At 42.0% G+C, this 27,190-nt stretch overlaps 3 protein-coding genes and 1 long non-coding RNA gene across 12 annotated transcripts in view; 2 read left to right on the top strand and 2 right to left on the bottom strand.

The window, feature by feature from the left end:
- Positions 1-27,073, bottom strand: part of LOC108596329 (sodium channel protein 60E) — a 30,943-nt gene extending 3,870 nt beyond the window's left edge. For 4 of the 9 annotated variants that reach the window (XM_017981962.1, XM_017981955.1, XM_017981963.1 and 1 more), the window contains exons 1-22: positions 25,980-27,069; positions 22,586-23,250; positions 14,363-14,571; positions 10,863-11,071; positions 10,389-10,799; positions 9,975-10,329; positions 9,194-9,920; positions 8,921-9,135; positions 8,695-8,865; positions 8,445-8,638; positions 8,283-8,385; positions 8,098-8,226; positions 6,483-6,707; positions 4,256-6,426; positions 3,871-4,198; positions 3,712-3,812; positions 3,106-3,280; positions 2,710-3,006; positions 2,247-2,401; positions 1,188-1,321; positions 448-1,117; positions 6-365 (exon numbers count right to left, since the gene is read on the bottom strand). In XM_017981962.1, coding sequence (XP_017837451.1) covers positions 6-365; positions 448-1,117; positions 1,188-1,321; positions 2,247-2,401; positions 2,710-3,006; positions 3,106-3,280; positions 3,712-3,812; positions 3,871-4,198; positions 4,256-6,426; positions 6,483-6,707; positions 8,098-8,226; positions 8,283-8,385; positions 8,445-8,638; positions 8,695-8,865; positions 8,921-9,135; positions 9,194-9,920; positions 9,975-10,329; positions 10,389-10,799; positions 10,863-11,071; positions 14,363-14,571; positions 22,586-22,622 — 7,376 coding nt within the window. In that variant the 5' untranslated portion in view covers positions 22,623-23,250; positions 25,980-27,069. Of the gene's footprint in view, positions 1-5; positions 366-447; positions 1,118-1,187; positions 1,322-2,246; positions 2,402-2,709; positions 3,007-3,105; positions 3,281-3,711; positions 3,813-3,870; positions 4,199-4,255; positions 6,427-6,482; positions 6,708-8,097; positions 8,227-8,282; positions 8,386-8,444; positions 8,639-8,694; positions 8,866-8,920; positions 9,136-9,193; positions 9,921-9,974; positions 10,330-10,388; positions 10,800-10,862; positions 11,072-14,362; positions 14,572-22,585; positions 23,251-25,979 lie in introns of all 9 variants that reach the window. The other 5 variants (XM_017981959.1, XM_017981956.1, XM_017981960.1 and 2 more) reach the window with 5 other exon arrangements.
- Positions 11,941-12,530, top strand: LOC108596331. Its single transcript, XR_001915042.1, has 3 exons — positions 11,941-12,049; positions 12,165-12,254; positions 12,350-12,530. It is a non-coding gene; the product is annotated as an uncharacterized LOC108596331 (long non-coding RNA).
- LOC108596330 (mitochondrial thiamine pyrophosphate carrier) lies at positions 14,659-15,882 on the top strand. The gene has a single exon (XM_017981965.2). The coding sequence runs from the start codon at positions 14,711-14,713 to the stop codon at positions 15,701-15,703; it is 993 nt and encodes a 330-aa protein (XP_017837454.1). The 5' UTR covers positions 14,659-14,710; the 3' UTR covers positions 15,704-15,882.
- LOC117134704 (glycine-rich cell wall structural protein 1.8) lies at positions 16,598-17,755 on the bottom strand. The gene is made up of 2 exons (XM_033293212.1): positions 17,701-17,755; positions 16,598-17,638 (listed from the first exon to the last, which is right to left on the bottom strand). Exons 1-2 carry the CDS (start codon positions 17,716-17,718, stop codon positions 16,598-16,600), a joined length of 1,059 nt encoding a protein of 352 aa, XP_033149103.1. The 5' UTR covers positions 17,719-17,755.
- Positions 27,074-27,190: the final 117 nt, after the last annotated feature.

The following is a 27,190-nucleotide window of genomic DNA, read 5'->3' as shown; positions in this document are numbered from 1 at the left end:
AGTACCGCAAATACTCCTTCCAAGCGGTTTGAATGGTCTTAGCAGCCTTTTCCTGGCGCTTCCAGATCCGCGTCGACGAAACAATTTCCAATTCTTTACGCGTTGGAAACTGTTTCTTGAACTTGACATCCATTTGTTCCTGCAACTGCTTGAAGTTATCGGTCTCCTCGACATGACCTAGCACGTGCTTAACTAGCGCGTGCAAAATGTCGAGACAGTGTATTTTATTACCCTTTGATATAGGCAGATTAAATGACACTAAAGCGACATTATTGGGCTTCGAGATGCCCAATGGTGGATCGAGTGAGGCAATAAAATCGGACAGTTGCGAGAAGTGTATAAATTGGGTGGCATGTGGATCATATCTGAAATTAAATCAAGCAAACGGCAAAAGTTAATCCACACATTTCTGAGTAAACGCTGCTTAGCTCTGACGCTAGCACCTACTTGGACCAACGTATGTAAAACATTTCCAGATCGTCTTCAACGATGCCTATTTCCTCCTCCTGATGTGCCTGATTGAAATTCTCCAGTATAATAGCAATGTACATATTAATCACAATCATATAGCTGATAATAATGAAGCTCGTAAAGTATGTAATGGCCAGCAAGGGATGCCCACAGTCGCCATTCGTTTGTCTATTGAAGAACGGATCGCAGTCCGGCGGCTGTATCATTAGCGATTCCAGCACATCATTCCAGCCCGCCGACGTCATCAGGCGAAACAGCAGCTGCATGCTGCGCCCAAACGTTTGGAAGTTCACCATGTCATCCAAGGCGCCCTGCAGCTTCACATGCCCGAACAGCGACATGCCCAGTATGGCATAGATAAAGGTAATCAGTCCCAAGAGCGCGCCAATATTGAACAGCGCCGGCAGCGATACAACCAATGCGAACAGCAGCTTGCGTATGCCCTTGGCGGCCTTAATGAGCCGCAGAATGCGTCCAATGCGAAACACACGCACCACACGCAGCAGCGTGGGACTTATGGGCAGGTCTATCATAATGTCCTCCATGAGTATGCCAAAGATGGAGGCCAGCACCAGCAGAAAGTCAAATACATTCCAGGGTACTGTGAAGTAATGATAACGCAGTCCCACAATCTTAACTATGGCCTCTGAAAATACATTTGCGTATGATTAGCATAGCTATATAGTTAAGTTAGCGTATTATCCTAGTTGGCTTACCCAGACCAAAGACAGTGGTAAAGAAGGCATTGCTTACTTCCAGTATAAAGAACACGGCATGCGGTTGATCGTAGTGCTCAATGCCCATGGTTAGCATATTCAGAAAAATCAGTACAAATATCGCAATTTCAAATCTGCATAGAGCGCGTAGAGCGATTTGAGTTTAAGTACGAGTATATGAAATAAAATCACATTTACATAACATTAATGCCAATTGATCAAAACATAATACATAGATTAGACTTCGAACCGTGCCGAAGTCTAGATGCTGCTCAAAAATTTCAACAATTAGTACAGAAAAATAATTATTTACAAAAACCTTTTTGAGTTGCATAATAAAAAAAAAATAAGTACAACTAAAACTAAAACTAAATGTTTTTATATACATGCTTATCATACATTTAAAAAGAGTTGTATTTACAAATATTTGGGAATCGCAAACTTTTGTTGTCTAATAAGTTTTTTGGTGCGCTAAGTTTTGTTTTGCGATTCCTAATAAACCCCAAAACCAGACTTATATATCGATTAGAGCTAAGCTGTATACCCAACTATTTAGTTACTATTTATTTATAATTTTATGCACATGCGCCACATTTCATTTAAAAGTGCACAGAGTTTCTTATCTAGGATTTAGTTTACATACATATAAATTATCGAAAACAAAATGTGCACTAAGAACAGCTAATAACAATTATAGTTTATAAGTTTAGTTGCATATCCTAATTATTCATATTTCATGGTGTTTGTGCAACTTCTTTGTTCATGTTTGGGCGCGTGATAAAGAAGCAGCAAACACAGCCTTTGAATGCATTAAATGCGAAGAATGTAAAGTGTTTAAATGAATTTTATCACCAAATCGTAAATAATATACATAGGTTTATAGATTTTTATCATAGCTCGTAGAATTTGTCAATAGAGAATTAGAGTTTTTAGTTGATTTTTTGATTGTGTACCTAGTTTTAGTACTAAACATAATTTAAATTTAAACTATAGATAATTATAGATATATAAATTTGTAATTAAATTTGCGGATTTGTAGAGAACATTTTGCTTGTTTACCTTCTCGAATTGGATAAATCATAAAACATAGCTAAAAAATGATTTATAGGTCGCTTAATAACTTTCTGTGGTTTCTTTCGTCCCAATTTTTTCATAGCGGTGTAATAGTGTTTTTGAGATTCGGTGAGAAACATTTCCAACACTCCTCCTTCATACTATAAAAGTGATGAGAATAGAATGAACATTTATTTATATATATACAGTAATAACAAAAATACACACACATAGACAGAGAGAGAGAGAGAGAGGAGACAATACAATAACTGTACAAAAGTGGACAACATACGCTATATACATATGGTTATATTATAGTATATAACATACACAACAACAAGTTGGGAGTTTTGTTGGAAATGGGGGTACAATTGAGTTTTTTGGGGGGTGTTTACATTATGTACAGTTTTTGGAACGTTAACACATCTAATCTCTATGGTCATACTGGCCCAAGGCCCAACTGGCTTACCTTCTTCTTGAGCATATTGAAATTATCAATAATAACTCCAATGAACAGATTGAGTGTAAAGAACGAGCCGCACACAATAAATATAACAAAATAAATATACGCATATAAATTGGCCTCCCGTTGCGGCTGCAGATCCACACCGCGTGCATCGACTGCATCTGCCATGACCTCCATCCAGCCCTCAAAGGTGGCCACCTGCAGCAGCGCCAGATAGCCCATGCCGACATGATCAAACGTAATCTTCGAGTTGATCCACGTATAGTTCTGAGCTATGCAGTCCCACTTGTCATTCACCTCCTGCGCAGTTCAAAATGCAAGTTTAATTAATTGTTTTAAATTATAAATATATGTATATATATAATAAATGTTTACTACTTGTATTTAGCGCATACTTACAGTAGTTGGCAGCAATTCGCCCAATTCATTGACGCATTTGAAAAATTTACCACCAAAGAATTGCACACCCATTATTGAGAAAATTAACCAAAAAACTAAACAAACCAAAAGTACATTGAAAATTGATGGTATTGCATACATGAGAGCATTTACTACAATCCGCATTCCTTGCCACCTGGAATAGAAATGTATTTGCATGAAATTTCTAAACGTTACGGGACACATATCGGGAATTGCAGGGAACTACTTAGCTACAAATAAATGTTGTTTTTTTCACTACAATAAGCACAACGAGTTATATATATATATACAAATATATATTATTATTATAGCTAAAGTTGAGGACATGACAATGCAATGTACACTACAAATTTCTATTCGAAATTCATAAAGAAGACGAGATTGTAAGTAAACAGCTCTGGCAAAGAGTAAGATTTGCTCAATTTGAGTTTTAAATGTTAAGAAATAAGAAAGTTGAAGAAACCTACATAGAGAGAGAGAGCGCTTACTTCATTCGCTGCTGTTAACAATAGAGCTTACTGAGTCGAGTTGAGTTGGATTGTTGAGTTGAGTTGAGTTGTAGTTATAGCTTATAGTTGAGCTTACCTGGAGATGGCTCTGAGCGGACGCAGGGCGCGTAGTGTGCGCAATGAGCGCAATACCTTGAGATTCTCATTCTCCTCAATGAGCAGCGAGAACACAGATACCTGTCAAGCAATTAACATTTAAGTTGTGTTTACAATTAGCTGTGGCTAGTTAACTTACAAACACTATAATAAAGTCAAGTATAGTCCAGAAGCTGGTAAAGTATTTGGAAAATCCTAGCGCCAGCCACTTGAGCACCATTTCCACAACGAAGATCAGGCAGAAGCTGAAGTTAGTCCAGTAGAGCACGCGCTTCAGCGTCTTGTTGCTGTCCAAGTAAATGTCCTCGAAGCAGAGCGTAATACTCGACGCAAAGATCAACACTAGCACAAACCACTCAAAGGCTGGAGTATCGACAACCGTCAAGACTGCCGTCCTAACGCGCGTCCAATGCTTGGCACTTGGCGTGTCCATGCAGGACATGAACCAAGGACAACGAAAGTAAAAGCTGCAAAGATTACACATGTGAGAGAAACGTTTTGAAGTGTCTGCCTACGCTACTTACTGTTCGTAACACTTTTGCGGGAAGCAATCGTCGGGCACCTTGGGCGGCTTAGCCTGTCCATAGCTGGGAAAAGTCATGGGATCATTGTAAGCGCCCTGCGAGTTACGTCTCCCACCGACAGTGAGATCGTCTACGTAGGAAACCAAACAATGCCATGGTTTTTCAGTCAGTCGTGTAAACGCCGACGGTTTGCTGGCGCTTGACGCCGCCTGCATTTCAGCTGGCAGCTCAGTCTTCTCACCAGCACGTGCTTGATGTTGGCCATTGGACAGGTGTAATTTGCCGGCGGCGTGCGACGAACTGTTGTCTGCCGCACCCGAGCTGTGCGACTCGGTGCGCGCTGACTGAAAGGAAGCGGCTTTGTCTAGTCTTGATTGTGGATGCTCGGCGCTGCGACGCTTCGAGGCGCCCACAGCGCTCACAGCCGTTGGGTGCATGGCGGCGGCGGCGGCTGCTGTGGTTGCAATTGCAAGTGATTCGTGGTTTGTGGCATGATAGTGCTGTTGGTGCTCCGTTAGAGCAGCCAGCGGCGGTGTTGCCTTTAGCGATGAAATTTGCGCCAGTGTCGGCGGCTCAATGCTCGATTTGAGTGACGTGGGCGGCGTGGCCGGCACACTTGACAGCGGACGCACTGCATCGCGGCAGAGCTGCTGCTTCTGTATCAGCAGATTCTCATACGAATTGGTGCTCTTCAGCGATAGACTGTCCATGCGCAGCTTCTCGCTGTTGAGAAACTTGCGCGGCATCTTCTCCGACTCAATGCGCAGCGTGGAAATGGGCTTATCATCCTCGGGCAGCTCGTCCACGCGCTCGATGAGCGACAGACGCTTGAAGCGATCGAACTGCACACTGAACGGATCCGTCTTGCGCCGCATGAACGGCGAGTGTCCACCACTGGCTGCGTTGCCAGTGGCTGCTACTGCTAGCGCCTCCATGGCAGCAAAGGGTGCGTGTATTTGATCACAGATTTTACGTATCTCATTGGAGATGCTAAAGTCCTCATCGATCTTGCGCTGCTTCTCCAGGCTGCGACGCTTGAGCTTGACAGACTGACGCTGTGCAGCGGCGCTGACCGAGTGCGAGCGTCGCGGCACGCTGGACAAATCATAGCTGTCATAGGGATTTAGCGGATGCACCACCTCATCGGCTGCTGTGCGCTCCGAGGCGCCTGTAATAACAGCAATGTGCTCCATTATAGCCTTGGTGGCTTCATCGGCAGCGGGCGAGGGCTCAGACAATGTGCAAATCTTGCGCTCCAGCGAGCTGGTTGAGCGCTTTATCTCCTCCAGCTCCTTTTCAAAGCTCTGAATAATATTATCGAATTCAGAGTGCTCCATAAGCGGCTCACGCTCCTGCTGACCATGCGCCTGACTGTGCATTATGGCATTGGATATATAGCTGAGCTTGGACTTGCTTGGCTGCACTTGCTCGTCGTCCTGCAAAAACTGAAACAGTTCCTTTTGATCGCAATTGAGCAGCTCCTCGCGTAGATTTGCCTGTGACAGCAGCTCATCTTGCTCCAATGATATGGAGTTCAATGAATGCCCGCTTGAATGCCGGCGCATGGCGCTCTCCTCCTCCGACTTAAGACTGCGCGAAGGCAGCAGCGAGCGTTGCGACTGCCCACTGGACTGCGACAGCCGATCCAGCGACTTGCGGTAGCTGGGTGAACGCGTCAACAGCGATTTCTGATACTTGAGATAAGCCTCGTCAGTGTCCTGCAGTGAATCGCCACGCGCCAAGGAGCCGCTGCGCTGATCCGCCGCATAGGCATACGGATCCGTGTCTGTGGAATTGTACTGGCCCAGCAGACGCAGCTCTATGGACTCTGTATACGTCGCCTCGTCGCGCGAATCATTCTGCTGCGTGCCCACGCCCGAGGAGATTTGATGCTGCAGCCGATTGCGCTCCGCTTGGCCAAAGGGCGTTAGATTATGATCGCTACCATTACCATTTCCATTGCAATTGCTCGAGGCGGCGGACAGCATGGCGCATTCGTAGGTGGGCGGCAAGCAATCTCTAGCTGGCTGAGGCGACAGCTGCTGTTCCTGCTGGCTTGCCGCCTGCTCGCTCTCCTCATATTCCAGACCATCGACTATGGTGTGCAGGCCATCGCTGAGCGGAATTTGAAAGCCAAAGTCCGAGCCTGAAACTGGCCGGTTCATAGACTCCTGTAAATCAAACAAAGCGTTAGATTTGTTAACTAAGCTTGGAGTATGCAACTCACCTGATAGCTCAATCTATGGAATTTAGTTTCCGCCAGCAGTCCAGGCTTCTCCAGCTCTCTGGCCGCCACCGTTGTCGCATGCGCCTGCTGCGCCTCGAGCACAATTTGCTGAAACTTTTCTGCAAATTTTCGCTCCTTGCGATCCTTGCGCTCCTGCCGCTTTTTTCTTATCAAGTCACGCACGCGTTCTATGCTGCGCGCCAGCTTGGACTCCTCGCCCACCTCCTACAGCACAAAAGAAATGAACAAATTAGCAAATGTCTGGCATAGCAATGGGCAAATATAAAATAAAATAATAACACTACTTAAAATTGTTCATAATATAAATTTTTGGGCTTCACGATTATATATATATCCAATGCATAACAGTTACAGTTACAAGCACAATCTAACAGCAATAAGCTAAACACAAAACATTGTAGCTAATTTAAGATTATAAACAATTAACAGCAAGCTTTTAGTTTATATACAGGCAATAGCAAATTTTTATATAAATTTGGTTTTACTTCAATTTAAATTAAAAATTTAGCAAACAAATGGTTTTTTTTTTAATAGGGTTTTAGTTTGTAAAAATTACCTTTTTCTTGAAAATCTGTTTAACGTTTTTCGTGTATTTAAATATTTAGTTTTATTTTTCTTGGTAGGTAGTATATGTGATTAGTTTTGTGTATTTTTTGTGTTAGTTTAAGGTTTAAACGCATAGTGCAAACAGAAAGTTTAGTTAATTGTAGTTTTTAGTGCGATTTCAAAAGTTATATATTGAGACTTAGACACAGAGACTTAGACAGGAGTTTAAAATGCATTAAGACATAGGCAATAAATTAGTTGAATATACTTAGGCAAAATATTCAAATCGACTAAGCCGAAATGTCAGAACCAGCTCAAAATACCAAGTTTGTTTTCTTTTTGTGCTTGGCGCTTTTAATTATTAGTTTAGAGTTTAGTTGTTTAATTTAAAAATATAAAAAACACACATTAAGCACATTTAAAATAGAATAGTTGTTATAAGTGTAGATGAAAGTAAACTAGGGTAACCAACTGAATAACTTTTGCCACTTGGCATTCAATAATTTTAATTTAGGCTTAGGGTTTTTAAGTTTTCGAGCAGACAATTTTTGCAATTATTCAAATTTAATTAGTGAAGTCTATTAGTTGGCTACCCAAATGTGTAGCATATGAGAGTTTAGCTTATTTTGAATTAAGTCTTGTGTTAATTTGGATTTTGTTGTGTGTATGTTACACTTTTTGAAAAAAGTGCTTTACATCTTTAGGTGTTAAATTCAATTGACTTTGTTTTAAATTATGCAGGTGAGGTGTCGATAGTTGTAAGTATAGATGTATTTATATATAGCTAAAGGTAGACACACATTCACACCGAAACACACATTGAGAGTGCAATGCAATAACTTTTCATAAATATATAACTAATAGTTGTTTTTTAGTTTGTAGGTTTTTAAGGACAAGTGCTGCTTGTCCTGAGGGATTTTTGCTTGCATTTTAGACAATTTCCTTTTTGTTTAAGTAAAAGACACACATACACATAAACATTTATAGATATACATTCGCATAACGTTAAATTAAAATGTAATCTGAATAAAAAACACATAAAACTTGCCTCTTTTTTGGACTTGAGTTCCTCGGAATTGAAGCTGTTGAGCAACAAGGCCAAGAACAAGTTGAGCACCATAAAATTTCCCATGACCAAAGTGGGCAGAAATATGGCAAAGCATGTGGAGGCACCTTGCTGTAATGGCATAAGAATTAGCACTCAATTTAAATGATTTATAAGCTGCAGCTAACCTCCTCCTCGGCTCGCATACAATCCCATAGAGGCTCAATCCATTCGCCACATAAAATGCGAAATATCATCATGAATGAATGAAAGAAATCATTGAAATTCCATCTGCAACAAGTTTTATAAATTAATTACTGATTAAAGCCATAAAATATGTGTGAGCTTACCTTGGCACTGGGTCTGGGTCAAATTTCTCAGGCGTATAGTCTTTGGAAAATAATTGCATGCCAATGACAGCAAATATATAAATGACTATGACAAGGATCAACGTGAGGTTGCCGAGTGCACCAATTGTTGATATAATAATGCTCAACAGCACCTTCATCGTCGTCCAAGATTGTGCCAGCTTCAAAACACGCAACTGCAAAGGCAATAACTTTAATAAGAGACATATTTTCCAATAATATCAAAGCTTACCAAGCGCAGACCACGCAGCACACTGAGACCATCCACAAGCTCGAATATAATATCTAGTAAACTAGCCGTAACAATAATCAAATCAAATATGTTCCAACCGCAGAGAAAAAAGTCCTTTGATAGCGCCATCAGTTTAACAATGCATTCGAATGTAAAGATTGATGTAAACACCTGTAAATTATAAACAATATTTATAAAATACCAAACAATTTATATAATAGCTTACCTTATTGCCCACATCCAGCGCATTGCGAAAGCTTTCACTCATGCCATGATGCTCCATGGCCAGAAATGCTGTGTTGAGCACAATGCAGAGCGTTATGGCCAGTTCGAAGAGCGGATCACGCACCACTTTATAAAGACAATTTTGGAATTGCAGCCAGCTTTCATAGTCGGCGCAGCAGTGTATGCAGCGATCGCAATTGCGATCTGGTAGATCATCTGTAGAAACAACTATACAGTTAATGGGTTCAGTCTATATATTGACTATTATACGCACCTATGACCACCACCTCGGAGGAGAACTCTTGATGCAGCGCATAAACATTATGATTCTTTATGCGCGCTATATTGCCATTGCATTTGATGATCCGCACCTCTCGTGGCGATAGCGCTAGCTCCACTGTAGATACATGACCCATTTCATTGACCGTATCCTGCTCCTCATGATCATCCACAACTCCCGAGTCGTCCTGTGAAGACTCGCGATTCACACCACCGCCACTGGAATTTGAGCTGGTCTGACGACTGCTTGTCATCAGCTGGCCCTTGTAGTCTGAAGGATACAGCATATTGGGATTCTTTACATTGCTCTCCTTAAAGCTTATGCGTGACTTTTGTTGCTGCGGCGGTGTGCTTGCTGGCTCCGCCTTCACCAGCTGCTGCTGTAGCTCCATTTCCTGGTATTGTTGCTGAGCCTGCAGCGTTAATGCCGAAGGACGCTCCACAGCGCTGTGACGTGGACTAGGGCCTGGACTAGGCGTCGCCGAGTTCGATCTATTACGCTCCTGCTCAACGCCATTGCTGCCATTGGTGCTGATATTATCCTTAGCACCTTTGACCTTTTTTCGACGCGTCTTTTTCTTGCTATAGGAGGCCAATAACACACCTTTGCGTGAATCAAGTTTTTTCTTGCTGTTTTTATTTAGTTTCTTGACGTTGAGCACTGAGGGATCAAAGCTAAATGTAGAATCATCGCGATGATCCAGCAAATCTTTTTTGCGTTCCTGCAATGAACAGTCTTAAGATTGTACACTTTAACAATAATTTTTGCTACGCACCTCGTTTGTTATTTCGGCTTCTTCCTCATAGCTCAAGGCAACTACGGCCAGCATTAGATTAATCAAATAGAATGAGCCAAAGAATACAACCACTGTAAAGAAGGATACGCTCATGGGACCGCAAGTGGCTAGCACCATATTGTAAACATTTTCCCAGTAGTCCAGCGTAATGAGCTGGAAAGTTGTTAGCATGGACCACATAAAGTTGTCAAAGTTTGTGTAGCCATGATTGGGATTCTCGCCAACACATATGCACATGAAGCCGAGAGGGCAGTGACGTGCGCCAGTCAAATTGCCGCACAGCATGGGCAGTTCATCCTCATCGTATAGCCAATTGTCCGTGTCGTTAACCCAACTGCAAGAAATTAAAAGCTGCTTATTAAGTTCTATGTATTTATCTAAAGAGTATAATACATTTGCCAGTCCAGATGCGAGACGTTATTCCAATCAGCGGGCACAGTGCGCACGCATTTGTTGCGCAGCTCACCCATATACACCTGTAGCGCAAAGAGCGCAAACACCATAAGGCAGAATATTGTCAGCGTCATGACCTCAGCCAATTGGCGAAAGGAATGCAGCAATGCATTGATAATAGTCTTTAAACCAGGCATTATAGAAACGGTTTTAAGTGCGCGCAGCACGCGAAACGTCCGCAATCCCGCCAGATTGCCCACCTCCATGCCAATGGTCGCATAACCGCTGGTTATGACCACAAAGTCCAGCCAATTCCATGGATTTCGCAAATACGTGTACTTGTTGAGCAAAAAGCCTTTGGCAATTATTTTGATTACCATCTCAATTGAGTAAATGGCTAGGAAGATGTACCTAATTTAAAACGTACGTATATTTGTTATTAAATTTTAATAATTGCTTGCTTGCTCGACTTACTCAGCTTCCTCCACAGTCTCGGTCATGGCTAGGAATATGCAGTTGAATAGAATGGTTGCCATAACACAATAGTCGAAGAATTGATTCGTTGCAATGTAGACACACACGCGTCGCCAGGGACTCCATGGATGGAAAAGGAATAAACTCTTTGTCCCTGTAAAGCGGTGTATATAGTTCTTGCGGAATCGCTTGGACACAACACAAAATGTCTGAAATGAACAAAAGGAAGCTCTTGTTAGTTTCAATCAGCAAACATTTTGGAATAATTTTGGCGTCAAATTTTCAATATTGTACCGCTAACCGCCAGAACAATCAATTTATCGAAATTAGCTCTGTGTTTCAACAACCAGCAACTGTTATCCACAATATTATTGCACATGATTCCACGGAATACAAAGTATCGATACTAAAGATGCACTTAACGCAGAAGGAATTCAGTTTGAACTTCATAATAAAGCTTTCTTACAAAAGCTTTTAAAATGTTTGGTTACGTGCGATATTTATTAAATTTCAATCCTTTTAATGGATTTATTATTGTACAAGACGGTAATGTGTTGCATTATTTGCTGTTAGCGTGAACTTTCTGTTGCGCGCTATTTTATATTTCATTTTGGATGATATGTGTCATTTGAAACGGGTTTCACCGGTGTGACCATAGCTAAATGCATTTGTCAACACTGTGTGTGTCTATGCTTACGATGTTTATATAATATAATATAATTAATAATATAAACTAAGAATTGCCTTCTACTTTGTCAATATCTGTCTTTTTTATAATTTTTTAGATATAGTGTAAAATTTAATATAAGTTCAAAGAATTCATATTGATGAAATATGTCATATATAAATAGTAGTTGTTGCCAACATTAGGAGAAGGTGGTTTTTTATGGTCTTGAGTATCACACTTTAAAAGACATAATTTTTATATCCCTTTTGTATAATATTTTTGTATTTTCACTATATTTTTTAGTGTGTCGCAATTAAAATATTTATTATCTCCACCGATGGTCACCCACCAAACATCGATAAGTCAAATATTTTGCAAGCAACGATAGTATTGCTCGCCCTTACAACACTGAAACGAGCTGTCAAACGGGCCACGCGAACTGTATTCGTTAACTTCCGTTTTCAATTCGTTCTTTCGTTCTCAGACCGTCTTCGAGACAACAAGGAAAATGAGAGCTAAGGTATAAAAAAAATCTACATATAAAAGATAGAAAGTGCATATAAGAAAAAATATTGTGTTTAAAGTGCTGTAATTAACTTGATTGTAATTTAATTGTGTTTTTGTGCATTTTGCAGTGGCGTAAGAAGCGTATGCGTAGGTTGAAGCGTAAGCGCAGGAAGATGCGTGCACGTTCCAAGTAGACGACTCCAATCGCCCATTGAATGGTAAGTGTCATTGCCCAGCGGAGCGCTAGATACATGCGGCTCGCTTAGGTATTGATTTGCCAAACTAATTCTGCTTTTTTATTGTTTATTTGCAGGAACTTTTGACAAACAATATGAGGAAGCCGACTGGGCAACAAATAGCCCGAAGTAATTTAGAAAACGACTTTTCACACAAGAAAAAAAATTGTGCATTTAAAAATTCACTTTAAGCATTCAAGTTTGAGATTGCTTTCAATAAATTACTGGTTAACCATAAAAGTTCCAAAAGAAACGAAACTAAACTGTGTTAAATTATTGAGCGAAAAAAAAATCAAGCGTGCTTATTCAACATAACCCTATTCTCCATACTTGTATAGTAGTATGGTGCACACGTGAGTGAATGTGTATTTGATGAGACTGAAATGCTGGATGTCTATGGATTAACTGAATGTTGTCCCCTGGAGGGAAAGCAGCTGCATTAATTACTCAATACAAAATCAGAGCTTGGATGGCAGAAAATTATAATTATCGATCTCCGTTGGCCTGTTGTTGGCGCAGCGCAACGGATGGCAATGTTGCCTTAATCAAGCATTATTGCTGTGATTTCCTGCCGGCTAATAGTTTGCTAAAGGCTAGTCTTGCCCCGCCCACAAGGTCGTTTGTCACACATAAACTACATTCGGACGACTAAGCAAAAATTTTAATGTAGCAAGCAAAAATTACAATTGGGTGGCTGTTTGCCCAATTCTCCAGCTCTTCACAGTACATGTCTGGCTGTGTATGTGTGTGTGTTTGCTTTGTAAATTTGCATGTGCTATGGTTGGCCGCAGTAGAGCTTAAGGATAAGTATGTGTACATTTTAAGTGCACAAACTGAAAACTTGTGAGAACGCTTGTAGCTAGGATTTGCTGCGGCGAATCTTATCACGAAAAGCTTGTAGTCTTGGGGAGAGTGGACGTATTTAAAGGCTATTAAGCACTTTGATTTTCCGTTCCCTCGGCTTGTTTAGTTTGCCTACATTTGTCACTCAACACACACATACACGCAATACAAACAATGTATGTGTGAGTGTGTAGGCATTGCCATGCAAGTGTGCGAATGTATGGCAACATTGCGGCACTCTTATGTACACACAGGTTTGTATGTGTGTGTCCACTTTGAATGCATGTTTAGGTTGACCCGCTACCAACAGCCCCCAGCCACAAACTATGAGCGTTAGTTGAAAATATTTGGCCACCACCCGTGACTGTGTGTATAATGGAACGCCGCCAAGTCTTGAGTAAACTTGCATGTTCGTCTGTAATTTGTCCAGTGCCTGGCTGCTGTATAAAACGCTGGCCATACACTAGTTGGGTGGGTAGTAACAGTTTATTTAAGCCCAGCGCCGTCACGTATATATTGTCACATTGCGCTGCCTTTTTTAAAGGCAAACTTACTACCTGACCCATTTCCTTGCCATCACTACACACACACACACCACACACATACATATATACAAAGCTTAGTAGATGTGTTTGTATTGGCGTTGCTAAATTTGCTCTCACTTTTCAAATTAAACTAGCGCGCGCTACGCTATACGGTTATGCTGATATCCTTGTCGCTTTTGGATATGGCTTACAAGTGGCCCACGAGGGCTGTTCTAGTCGTTTGCATTTCCATTAACCTCAGTTTGGCATCAAAAGCGCATTCATTTTCATTAAGTCGTTTGCATTTTGCAACAAAAAGCAACAACAAGAGCAACAACGACAACCGACGTCAGCAACAGCGCGTTCCATTTCCGTCTGTGCCACTTGCGACACAAACAGTAAGTGTGGGCTGCCTGACAGGGTGGGTGGGTTGGGCGGTTGTTGTGCTACCTATGTATGGAATGGTGAGGTGAGGCGGCGGCAGCGAGCAGAACACCCTGTGTGACTTATTAATTAAAGGGAATGTGGAATGAGGCTCAAAGTGATGGAAATGGCAATGAGCCAAATGCAACATTTTTATTTACATATTTTATTTCATTTTGTGTTCAGTTTTCCTTTTCACTTATGTATATACATATATGTATGTTATGTATGTGTGTGTATGTGTTTTGCTTGCCATTTTCACGCTTATATGGATATGAATGAATGAATGAATGCGCTTACCTCCTCGTATATGAAGGTGTCAATCTCCTCGAGCGGCTTGCCGTACATATTCTCCGGAAAGGGCTCGAACTTTCTAGGCAACACATCGCCATCCTCCACGGAGGCCTTGGTGCGCGGATGAAAGCCATACTCGCGCACCAATTGAATGTGACGATTCTCGTGCTTGACCTGCGACTTTTGCGTGTAGGCAACAACTTGATGTTTGGCAACTGAAAGCAAAGAAAGCGTATACTTAATAAACTGTCATAGCTATAATATATATATATATGTATATGTATATATATTTGAAATTCAAATTTATTATAAATTATAAAATGTGCACTATTCATTAAGCTTCATATAACCCAGATGACAACGAAGAAGAGGAACTCTACACATGTGCAGACATTGCAGGCAATTGGAGGCGGACTTGCTGGTTGCATCACGCGGTTTTTTGCCCAACCTTTCGATGTGCTCAAGATACGTTTTCAACTGCAGGTCGAACCATTACGCAAGGGCGAACGCTGGTCCAAATATGTGGGCTTCTGGCATGCGGTCACCACAATCTTTCGCGAAGAGGGCTTACGTGGCTTTTGGAAAGGACACACGGCCGGTCAGGTGATGAGTGTGACCTACGCGATTGTGCAGTTCTGGTCCTATGAGCAATTTCATGCGGCTGCCACCAATTACGATTACTATGAGAACCATCGCAACCGTGTTATATTTATTTGTGGTGGCCTGGCGGGTTGCATGGGCACAATTGCATCGCAGCCTTTTGACGTCATACGTACGCGCGTTGTTGCCGCTGATCCGCATTCGAGGTCGGGCAGGCTGCGTCCGCTCAGCGGCGTCGCAAGAGTTTATCGTAGGGAAGGCATTCGAGGCGTTACTGGCGGATTGTGGCTAACGCTGATGCAAATCTTTCCGCTGGTGGGCACCAATTTTTTAGTCTACAAGTTTTTTAATCGCCTGGTGGTAAAAGCGCAAGAGTATTGGACGGAAAAGCCCAATCCAGAGGGTATTATAAACGGTGCCTTTCTGTTTATGAACGGTGCGCTTGCGGGCATGATCTCCAAAATGCTTATCTATCCAGCCGACTTGATAAAGAAGCGCCTGCAGCTGGCGCCCATACACCATGACAGGCAGACATTTGGCAAGAATCCCAAGTGCAATACATTTTCGCTCTGTGTGCGCAGTCTGATTAGAAAGGAAGGCATCAAGGGTTTCTACAAGGGCATGCTGCCGACATTATACAAGTCTGGTGTGGTCACTGCCTTTTATTTTACAATATACGATTTTTATTCTCGTACCGTTGTGACGCCAGTGAAGAGACGCGAGCAAGAGGAGGGCAGACGGTTGTAAAACTAAAGAACTATCAAATTATTTAAGCATTTCATTATTGTCAATTGAATGCTTAATGTACAGCAGATGTTAACTAATTTGTATGAATGCGCAGTTTTTAGATTTGGAATATGTTTGGATTAAGTGCTAGCATAAAAAGCTATTTTAGAAAAAAAATCAACTCAGCTTTTTACAATAAAAATGACTGTCATTGAAAAAAATACGCTAACGATTTATTTATTTCGGATAATTGGTAGCTGAAATATAAAAATAGGAATAAAAACTTTGGCACGACATTCTTTCATTTATAAAAGAGAGTAGAGAATAGGCTTTTTAATGAAGTATGCACTTGCATTTAAATTCTATAGCTAAGCAAAAATAGAAGCCATTGAAAATTGCACTCCTAAAAAAAATCGTTGCCATAACAATTGATCATTTAATTAATTTCAGCAATTAATACTCCCTCAATTACAATTAAATACAGCTTATTGTATTTTAAAGCTGTTGAAGTTACGTTCCAAATAAATGTTCACCAATGAACTCTTGATGGCGCTCAATTGCCACTGTGGGCTAACTTTGTATTTATTTTTTTTCTTTGGAGCCCATCGCACTTTCACCCCAGTCTGACATAATCTCATAACTGTCCACACGTAGCTACGTGGGCTAGACAACACGACATAATGATTTTAAATTATAACACTACATATTTTATTTTGTACATCAACATAACGTTAGCAAGAGGGGGGAGAAGAGTTATTCCCCTCTCTAAATTTGAAATGGGCAAATTATATAAATACGGGAAGCGAATGCGAATGCAGATGCAGATGCGTACGTATGAAGATGCGGATGATGATGTAAACGAAGCCATGAACATGAACATAGACTAGACGACCAATGGCCAAAGATGCTTAAAACTTAAGACCAGCCGCCGGAGGACTGGCCGTAATTGTAGCCACCGCCGCCGCCGCCGCTCGAGTGGGATGAGCCACCAGCAGCAGCTGCCGCAACAGCAATGGTATCATGTGAGCCACCAGCATCGCCGCCGCTGTAGCCGCTATAACCACTCACATCGCCGCTGTTATAGCTGCTGTAACCGCCGCTTGAGCTCGAGCTGTAGCTGGAGCCGGAACCGGAGCCAGTCCAGCCGCCGCTAGCGGGAGCACCGTAGCTGCTGGCAGGAGCACCATAGGTGGCAGCAGGAGCGCCATAAGTGGAAGCTGGAGCACCATAGCTGGGCGCAGGAGCACCATATGTAACAGCAGGAACTCCATAGCTGCTGGCGGGCGCACTGTAGCTGCTGCTATAGCCGCCATCGCCATGTCCATGTGAGCTGTGTGAGGAGGAAGAAGAAGCAGCAGATGCAGCAGCAATGGCAGCAATATGAGCATCATCGTGTCCACCACCGTGGCCGCCGCCTCCGCTGCTGTAGCCACCGCTGCTGTAACCGCCATGTGAGGAGGAGTCTGAGCTGGCAGCAATTGCAGCAATATGAGCAACACCGCTGCCGCCTCCATGTCCACCACTGCTGTATCCATGTCCGCCGCCGCTGCTGTAGCCGTGTCCGTGTCCAGAGCTGGAGCCAGCTGCAGCTGCAATGGCTGCAATCTTGGAATCGTCGTGGGCACTAGAGTAATGTCCGCCACCGCCGCCGGCGCTGTAGCCGTGTCCATGCGCAGCTCCGCCGGCGCCGTGATTTTCAGTAATGACAGCAAAGGTGCTTACATGACCGCCTCCGCCGCCACCTGCACTGTAACCAATTCCGCCGCCGCCGCCGCCATGTCCTCCATGTCCATGATCGTGAATCTCGTAGGCAGAAAAGTCACCGCCGCCACCGCTATGTCCATGATCATGTCCACCACCGCCGCCTTCTGGCAGATGAATGCGAATATGTACGTGCTCCTTGCCAAAGGTGGGTTTGCCCCACGTCGTCGAGCTGGCGAGCAGTAGCATGCTCAGCTAAAGAGGAGAGAGTGGAATTAGCCAAGTCTTAGTTGGGAGCTTGGTGCTCGGAGACTCACAATAAAGTACGCTGCCATGTTGCTTATGTGGGTTGAGTGCGCTGCCAAAGGATTGCCAATTGGTTGGGTCGTCTGCTGGGCGACAACGACAAACCGTAAATGATTCGCCAGTTAGCAAGGCAACGTGTTTTTATACGCGCGCAGCCAAGATGACTTGGCTTGGCTTGGCTTGGCGCTGGGTTATGTAAGTGCGGCTGCGACTGCGCCAAGGCAAGTGCCAGTGAGATTATCTACAGGTTGCCAGCAGCAGCAGCAGCAGCAGCGGCAGCGACAGCTAGAGAGCGAGAGCGAGAAACGAAGATCATGGCCTAGACGCCAGACCCATTGAAGGCCACATGGTTTCGTTTTCCATTTCATTTCGTTTCGTTTGATCGAGAGAGTGTTGACCTCTCACACCTGGAGCGCCCTTTATTATTTTTTTCGCAAAACTTGTTAACAGCCCCGCTGAGCGATGCTGAGCGAGATGCTCGCTCTCTCTCCAGTCACATTGTTATTTTGTTTTGGTTTTGCTCCACTTTCATGCACATTTAGTGAAAATCTTCAGCCAGCCAAGTTTAAATTTATATTTTTTTAATATTTTTGTTAAAACGAAAATCAAATTAATATGCAAGTTGATCGACCAGTTGGCCCAGGGCTTAGTCGCCCTTGTTGTTGCTGCTGCTGCTGCTGTTGTTATTGTTGCTGCTTAAGTCGTTAACCGTTATTTTGATTGTATTTGCTTATGGTAATATTGCCATTGATATGAACTTCCTATTGGCAATTCCTTTTGCCATCAATGTGTTTATTGTTGTTGTCGTTGTTTATGCTGCTGCTGCTGCTGCTGCCCCTGAGCCTTATACAACATAAACAGCGACAACAGCAACAACAACAACAACAACAACAACATCGTCAACATGGCAACAACTTGCATAACCACCGCCTGGCTTGGATGCCTTCGGTATGTTTTGGCTTCGCTTTTGCTTTTATTGGCCAAACCCTTTTGCTTTTGCTTTTGCGTTTTGGGGCATTTCGGTTAACCCGTTAAACGTCAATGCATGAAATATTTCCAAGTAATTATGTTGTCAACGCGCTCAATTTGCTAAATTTATATGCCAAGTGCAAAACTCAATGAGGCAAATGAGGCAGCAGATTTTACAATTTACACTTTAAAAACATAGCAATAACTATTAAATTAAATGCAATTAACTTTCGTTTTTACGCAAGTTCAATAAATAAATTAAATTGACAGGAAGTACATGCTGTAAATGAATTTATTTAAATTTTCAACAGCAAATTGCATTTTTGCAATCTGAGCTGACAAATAACAATTTCATATTGCTTGACATTTTGTTGCTTGCATATCATTTGTTAAATTGCTTAGCAATGGGGTTAAGACTTGCAGCACAGCCACTTGCCACTTGCCACAACCGCTGCAACTGTTTTTGGCTGTGGCAAGCAGCATCATCATCAAAAATAAACTTGTCATGCCGCCTCTGCTGCTGCTGCTGCTGTTGCTGTTGCAACGTTGGCGAAATTGTTGTTGCCCCAGCTCTTATATATGTATAAATATTTTTTGTTGATTTGCCGCTCATTTTCTCGCATTCGCATTCTTACATCAGAGAGTGGAGGAGGTCATGGCCACTGCCCGCATTTCTCTGCTGCTGCTGCTGCTTGCCACAGCTGTCGTAACTGTAACAGTATCTGCAGCTGCTGCTGTCCATTGTTAGAGCTTCGCTCTTGATTAGCCACAGAGCAGAGCAGAGCACCACAGCGAGAGCTTTCATTAGCACTCACTGAGCCGCAAGTAGGGGCGGCAATTTTCATTAACCACTTTTACTGATTGGTGCCCACATGCAACAACCGCAACATCCACAACAAAACAATTCAAATTAGTTGCTGGCCATGTGAAGCTGAAGCTGAAGCCGAAGCGCTTGTTATGCATCTATCTAACTGGCCGGAGCCGTCTGCTTTCTGTTGTGCAAGTCAAGCGATCTGATCGCGGCTCGCCGCTTGCCAAATCAATTAATAGTTATACATTTGGATACAAGCAAAGCCAAAATAACATAAACAAAACAGCAATTCCACTCCCCTCAAATTCACATACTAACAACAATAACAACATATTGCTTACATAAAGGCTACTTCAACAGCAGCAGCAGCAGCAGCAACAACAACTCGTTCAGCTGTTACCAATAAAAACAAGAGTGAAAATCTTTGCCCAACACACGCCGCACAGTTTTAATACACAAATCTTACAATTATGACGTCACACTATCTTTTGATTTTGAATTAATTAATGCTGTAAATATGCATAATACATATTTAGCAAATACAATATTGTTAACGTTTAACAAAAGCCAAAGCGTCTTGGAAATTTTTCATCAAATTGCAGCAAGCGAGTTTATAAACAATGCTAAATAACATTTCTTCATAAAGTGAAAATCAAATATTACAAAGTAGTTTTGAATACAGTTTGTTACAGTAGTCAGTCGCTAAAGACAACGAAATGGCAAAGACACAAACATAAGTAAAATATTCATTTTGAATATGAAAAAGTTGCTGCTTAAGCAACATCTTTATTTTGAAGTGTTTGTCATAGGACAATAACTCAACTCTATGGCATATATTTTTAACTATTGTATAATATTTAATTTCTGGTATGTATAAACACTAGCTATGGAAAGGGTATACCAAAGACTTGCACCAAACTCTGCTTATGCCAACAAACTATTTTACTTGAAAACATTTTATTCATTTAACTTTATCTTGAGACTACTGTGATCATTAGCAACAGCATTTCATACACCTACTAATCATTTTGCTTAATTTTTATTATGCATAGATAATTTCGAACGTTTGTTTTTTGGATAACAATATGCCTTTTGTTTCAGTTGCTGGTGACAAAGCGCTCATAATATTAATCATGGCCCAGCAGAGATAAAAGTAATGATGCTTGGAGATGGAGATAAAATGCATTTCATAAACACATCTCTTTATATTCATATACAATGTATATGGTGGAAGTAAATCTGATGGCTTTACAAGTCATTAAGTAGCAGTGAAAATCAAGTTCGTGTGTAACTTTTCGTTGATGAAGATTAACGGGCAATGGGCAGCAGCAGCCAACAACAACAACAACATGGACAGGCAGGTTAATGCGGTCAGCAAGTGAGAGCGAGAGAGGGAGAGCGGGAGCGTGAGCGTGAGAGTGGGTGAGTGGCGTTCCCAAAAAGATGATGAAGATGGGCAACCGGTTGTTGGTCGCACATTAACATTAAATGCTGCAGCAGCAGCGGCAGCAGCAGCCAACGCACATCTTCCCAGTATTGCATAATATGACTTCCAGACTGAGAGAGTCTCAAAGCTCCCAGAGACAAAGCGCAAATGTAAACAGAAAACAAACACGATTGTAACAACTTTGGCAGCCAGTCGAGCAGGCAGCAGGCAGCAGCATGTGGCATCTTCATGCGGAAGCAAAATGATTCTCAAAGCGCTGCAACAGCGCTGCCATAAAAATGGGGAAATTGCACACAGACACAGATACACACAGATACAGTTATGCAGTTACTTATGCCTTTTACACAATAAAAGTTGGAAAAGCCAAAAAATAACCAGTTGCAAGCGAATTTGTTGCAGTTGCAGCTGCAACACAGACCTTTGCGCAAGTTCAATGGTGACTGGCAAAATTGTTGAGCGATTGTTGCTGCTGCTGCGTTGCTCTGGGCTCTGTGGCATAATTGCCAAAGTGAAGCTGCACTTTCTTTTGATGCAGCGCAGAGCGAAGCCGCCCGCCCGCTGGTTGCTGCTTCCTGGCGCAAGGCAAATTGAATTGGCGCTCTACGCGACACACACACACACACAGAGGCAAACCGAAGGGTAAAAATAATAAAAGTAGCCTGCAGTCCAAGGTAAACGCCAGTCACACACAAAAGCAAAGTCAAATAAAAAAATTATGTATACGTATGTATAAGAAAAGCGAGAAAAAAGTAAGGGAAAACAAAATGGTTTGCTCTACATATTTAATTAGTTTCCGTTTCCGTTTGGCATATTTGTAATCCGCTGTCGCAGTTTCCACGACCCCGGAGCCCTCCAGAGCCTGTGCCGCGGCCTTTGTGCATTGTTTCAACCCAAAAGCCAACAATTGAACAATTGCGCTATGAATGTGTGTGCGTGTGTGTGTGTGAGTGTGTGTAACTGTTGCGTAACTTATGGCCAGTCATTAGCTGAGATAGTGAGCGACTCCCAAAGCGTTTGCGTTTTTAGTTAATCATTTATTTAAATTGCCTTCGAGCAGCTTCCAGCTTGGCCTTAAACAAAAACCTAAGCAAATGTAACTGTATGTGTAGCATATTTGATTCCAGCTCGAGTCAAATTTTATTGAGCTGCTGCACACACACACACACACACACACACAGAGACAGACAGACTGAGAGACAGACAAGCACTCAAAGCTTCTGTATAGGCAAGAGCGAGAGCAGCAAATGCTATTTAATTATGCTGATGAGCCCAAAGACCAAAGTCGGCAAGCAAAAAGCGCAAAATGTATATACGCAATGCCACACCCACCCATAACGCCCCCAACTGCCAATACACACACACACACACAGACACAGACACACTAATACAGACAGTGAATGAGAGAAACATTTGCTTGCGTGCAACTTGCTTGTTTCGCTTCTTGGCGGAGGCCAAAAGGTGTCCGTGTCAGAAGTTGACGGCGGACTCTTGCTCTTTGCTAATTTTATATGCATGCCCAGCACGCAGATTTGGCCCCCAACACACACACACACACACAAACAGAGCTAAAATCATACTCGATATTTATGTTAGGCAATACTTTTATATACAAATACACATACCTTTATGTTGGCCTATATACCTACATACTAACTACAGCATCACTTACCTTTTTCATCCGCCGCCGCTTGTTGATCATCACTCATTTTGACTGATTGTCGTCGTTTATCTCCTTTACCGTTGCCTTTGCTGCTGCCTTGCGCTTTTATCGCCGCTGCATGTCGCTCACTCGCTTACGCTTACGCCTTAAGTTTGCTATTGCTGACTCGCTTTGATTTGCTTTTAAATTGTCGGTGTATTGCTGTGTGTCTCTGTGTCTGTGTGTGTGTGCTCCTTTACACACGCACAGTTTAGCGCATCTATGCACACATCAAGTGCGAATTGAGTTTCAGTTTCAGTTTGAGATCGTCGTGTTTATAGTTAATATTGTCGCCATTGTTAACATTGCTTAGTGGTTGTGCATTGGTTGTGCTTATCACGTGCGGCTTATGCATGTCGCTGCCTTTCGCTCACTCGCTCGCTCGCTCGCTCGCTCAGGCTATAGCTTTATGCAAATCTCCGCCAAGTTGATGATGAGTATATACTACGTCTCGTTTCAATAATGGCAGCGGCATTGGCTCTGCTCTGTTCTGGGTTCGCTCAGCACAAAATGTTTCTTTTGTCTGCGACTCGGCGCTTCTTGTTGCTTTGCTTTGCTTTGTTGCCTTGATTGTGCCTCGCCTTACATTTTGTGCTTGAGTTCTTCTTGTTGTTGATGGGGCTGCGGCTCTGTGGCTGTAAAAAGAATGAAACGAGCATATCAGTGGGTGGGCCATCTTATTAGTTTTAGTTTTGAGCGCTTTGCTTAAATACAAATGCATAAAGTTTTCACTCGCTCGCTCGTTCGCTTTGCGCTGCTTCTTCTATGGGTTTTTGTTTGTGTGCGTTGAAAAGTAAAAACCGCCTTGGGGTAGGCTAAACTTTTCGGCACAACTAAAATTAAAAGCTTGCTAAAATGTACAAAGCATGTTGAATTTTGAATGAAATAGAGCCACAGTTAATTTACGGTGCTCTCTCGCTCTTACTATTTCTATGTCTATGTGTGTGTGTGTGTGTGTCATTTTAGTGGTTTTAATACACATTTAGTTTTATGGCAAGCATATTTTAATTAGAGTTTTGTGTGCTCTGCTAGTTATTCGTAATAAAATGAGTTTATTTGCATTAAGTGCACAGCTTTGTGTTTTAAACACATTCATTTAAATGCACTTGGCTTGATTTAGAAAATAAAAATCCAAATAGTTATTTGATTGTGGCGTAAGTTCATTAACAAATTAAAAGCTGCTGCCATAGTTAATAAATGAAATCAAATAGATAGCGAAAGTATTCTTTTCATATATTAAGTTAAGTGTGCTAATTAGAAAGCCTTAAGATATAATAAAGGCTGCCACAGGAGTTATTAAAGAATTCAGACTAATATCTTTTAAACCAAATCATAGCAGGCGATGCATATAAAGAGATTTAATTGTTCAAAATATTTAGTTACAACAACTAAGGCTGTGCCTATTGTCTCTAAAAGGGAAATATATATCTGCTAATTCAAGCTCGAAGGTGATTTGACATTCTGTGGCACTTTAGACTGCTAAATTAATAAATAGAAAGCAACTGCATAGACTTTGTAAATGCCAAGTTTAAATTAAAAAAAAATAAATGCTAAATACAATTTTGTTGGCAATCCAATTACAATTGGACACATCTGAAGCGGCAACACCAAAATAAGCCGCAAATTGTTTTGTACAAAACAAATATATTTTCTTTTTATATGCATAGTTTACAGCTAAACTTGCAGCTGCTTTGCCTGTGTACTTATTTCAAATGCCCATAATAAATTTCAAGCTTTGACATTTCAGCTTTATTGGGCAGAAAATTTATCGAAGTATTTTTAACCCCAAATGCAGCTTAAGTTAGCTCAAGCAGCTTTTGATTTAAGGCAAGATTAAGCGCAAATAAGCTGCGACTTATGAACTTTCGACGCGCTTAAGCACATACAATTGCATGTGTGTGTACATGTGTGTGTGTGTGTGTGTTTACGCCCATGACCACCCACTCAATTGAGTCAGTCATTAAACGGAAATTGCGAGACGCTAATACGCAGCTTAAGACACCTACAATGTGAATACATGTGTGTGTGACGTTAACGGTAACGTTAGTGTTTACGTAACGTATAGTATGTGCGTAACGTGCATAAAGATAAACACGACACAAGTGTTGGCTGTAGCCGGAAAATGAACACGCTTTAAGACTTAAAGCATTTCCAAAAGATAAAGTTAATTAACACGATGCTGACGCATACACGTGCACACACACAGACACACGCATACGCATACGTGTGCGAACTGCAAGCGTGTTGTGTGTAAAGTAAGTTACAAGAATTGATAAATGGGCGCACGAGCTGAAAGACAAACAGCAAGCAGCAAGGCGAACACGCGCTTCTGCTTTTGCCTACTTCAGCGCGTCTTTTGTAATGTTTATTGTTTGTTGCTGGCGCGCTGATAGCTGCCAGGTGAGAAACAAACTGCTAGCTGCTGCCGCTGCTGCTGCTGCTGCTGCTGCTGCTGCTGCTGCTGCTGCTGCTTCCTGCAAAAACTTCTTGACACCGCTGACGCTGGCAAAATGGAAAAATAAAGCAAAACGTTAGATGAAGTGCCATAAAATATTCAATATCAAGTTTTGCCAGCATCTGTGTGTGTGTGTGTGTGCGGAAGTCACAGGCCGTGATTGAAAAGACTGCTGCCAGGTTTGGGGGCACAACAATGCAGTCATAAAGAAACACACACACACACACACACATACAGTTCGCTCTCTCTTTTACATTTGCTGTGTGCGTTTCGATAAGCGGCAGCATGTCCAGAGCACAACGCACACCTGCACTAAAACACACAAATCCTAAAAATATTATTATTTTTTTTCTTTGTTTTTATTACAACAATGCGCACAGCACGGACGCATTAACAAATTTTTATGAAATTAAGTATACGACTAGTCAGCAGGGAGTTGAGTTTGAGGGGGAAGCTTATTATATGTACAACTTTTTGTTGTTTTTTTTTTTTGCTTTTGGGCGTGACCGTTGGCTGGCTTTAAAGTTATACACGCCCACACACACACAAATACATTTGGAAGCTGCTGGCCTGCGCCTTAAGCTATGCTACACTTTTTTTTTGTATTGCTATTGCGCGCACACGAACGAGCCGTGCGCTAGTTAAGTGCACAACACATCAGGCCACTAATTTATGGGCAAAACGTTTGCCGCAACTGCCGCAACCGCAATGCTAGCTAGCTAGCTCCCCCAACTCCCCTCCTAACCACACCACACAGCAGCAGCAAGCAAAGCTACAGCTACAGCTTAGTCAAGTTTTGGTTGTTGTGGCATGCAAACAACACAAAACACAAAAAACAAAACAAAACAGCACACAAAGTATAAGCGTGTATAGTGGGCGTAGTGAAAATTGAACTGTGCTATGATTTACCTTAAAATGAAATATATGCAAGCTAATTGCTTTTTATTGCAGCTACGCGTAGCGTAAGCAGCAGATGCTGCCGCTGCCTTTATTTGATTTATGTAATCGTTAAACAACAACAACACAACACAACACTGAGCACATACACATATATATACTATATATAGACTTTAGCATGCACTAGTTACTATTTTTACACGCATACGCTTGTGCATGCAAAGTTGACGCGTTCACATTTTCTTTTGCACTTTAAGCTTTGCTTTGGGCTTTGCCTTTGCGGCTACTTCACTCTTTTTGCGGCTGGGCACACTTTTGTTTTGTTATTGCGTTTGCTATTACAATGATTATTATTATTGTTGTTAGCCAGACATGCGTGTGTATGTGTGTGTGTGTGTATTTTACATTAATTACATTTTTATTTTAGTCGCGCAATCGTCGCAATGTCTGTGCAACAATGTTGGCCAAGGAAGTGCGAGCAAGCAGCCAAGGCAAGCAGGCAGGCAACAACAACAAAAACTACGTTAGCACGCACATTGTTTGACACACATACTAACGCACACACACACACAAAGAAACAGCAACACACACCTTAGCGCTGAGAAGTGTTATTACAATTTACTGTTGATTTCTTTTTAGCTGCTTCGCTATGCGACGGGAAGCGCGAGAGAGCGAGAGCTAGCGCGTCACACTTTGCTGCTGTGTGTGTGTGTCTCAGTGTGTTAGTGTGTGTGTGAGTGTGCGAAAGAGCGCGAAAATGTAGGTTAGTTTCAGTTTTATCCTGCCTTACAGCAACAGTAGCAGCAGCAGCAGCAGCAGCTACAACAACAACAACAACAACTGTATGCACATTTTACTCTATTTTTGGGCGCAGCAGCGCAAACTTTTTTTCGCTTGCACTTGGCCAATCTCTAGCGCTGTGTGTGTCTGTCTATATGTATGTGTGTGCGTGTGTCTGTGTGTGTGTGTGTGTGTGTGCTTGCGTGTTTGTATTCGTCTGCATGCGGCGCTGCTTGAACACGCTCTACGATTTTTGCAGTGTAGCTGTATTTACTTTTATGTTTTGCTTTTTACTTTGTACATTTGTGATTTCGTTTTTATTTGTTTGCTTTTATTATTTAATTTGTTCTTGTGTTTTTTTTTGCTTTTGTTTTTTTTTTTTTTATTTTTTTTATTTGTCTATGGTACTACGAACGCGTGCATTGCAATTGGCAACTGTTCGG

This window comes from Drosophila busckii, chromosome 2R (assembly GCF_011750605.1).
Source record: "Drosophila busckii strain San Diego stock center, stock number 13000-0081.31 chromosome 2R, ASM1175060v1, whole genome shotgun sequence".
NCBI lineage: Eukaryota > Metazoa > Arthropoda > Insecta > Diptera > Drosophilidae > Drosophila > Drosophila busckii.
Note: the sequence above shows the minus strand (reverse complement) of the source record. Positions and strands in the feature narration are given on the sequence as shown.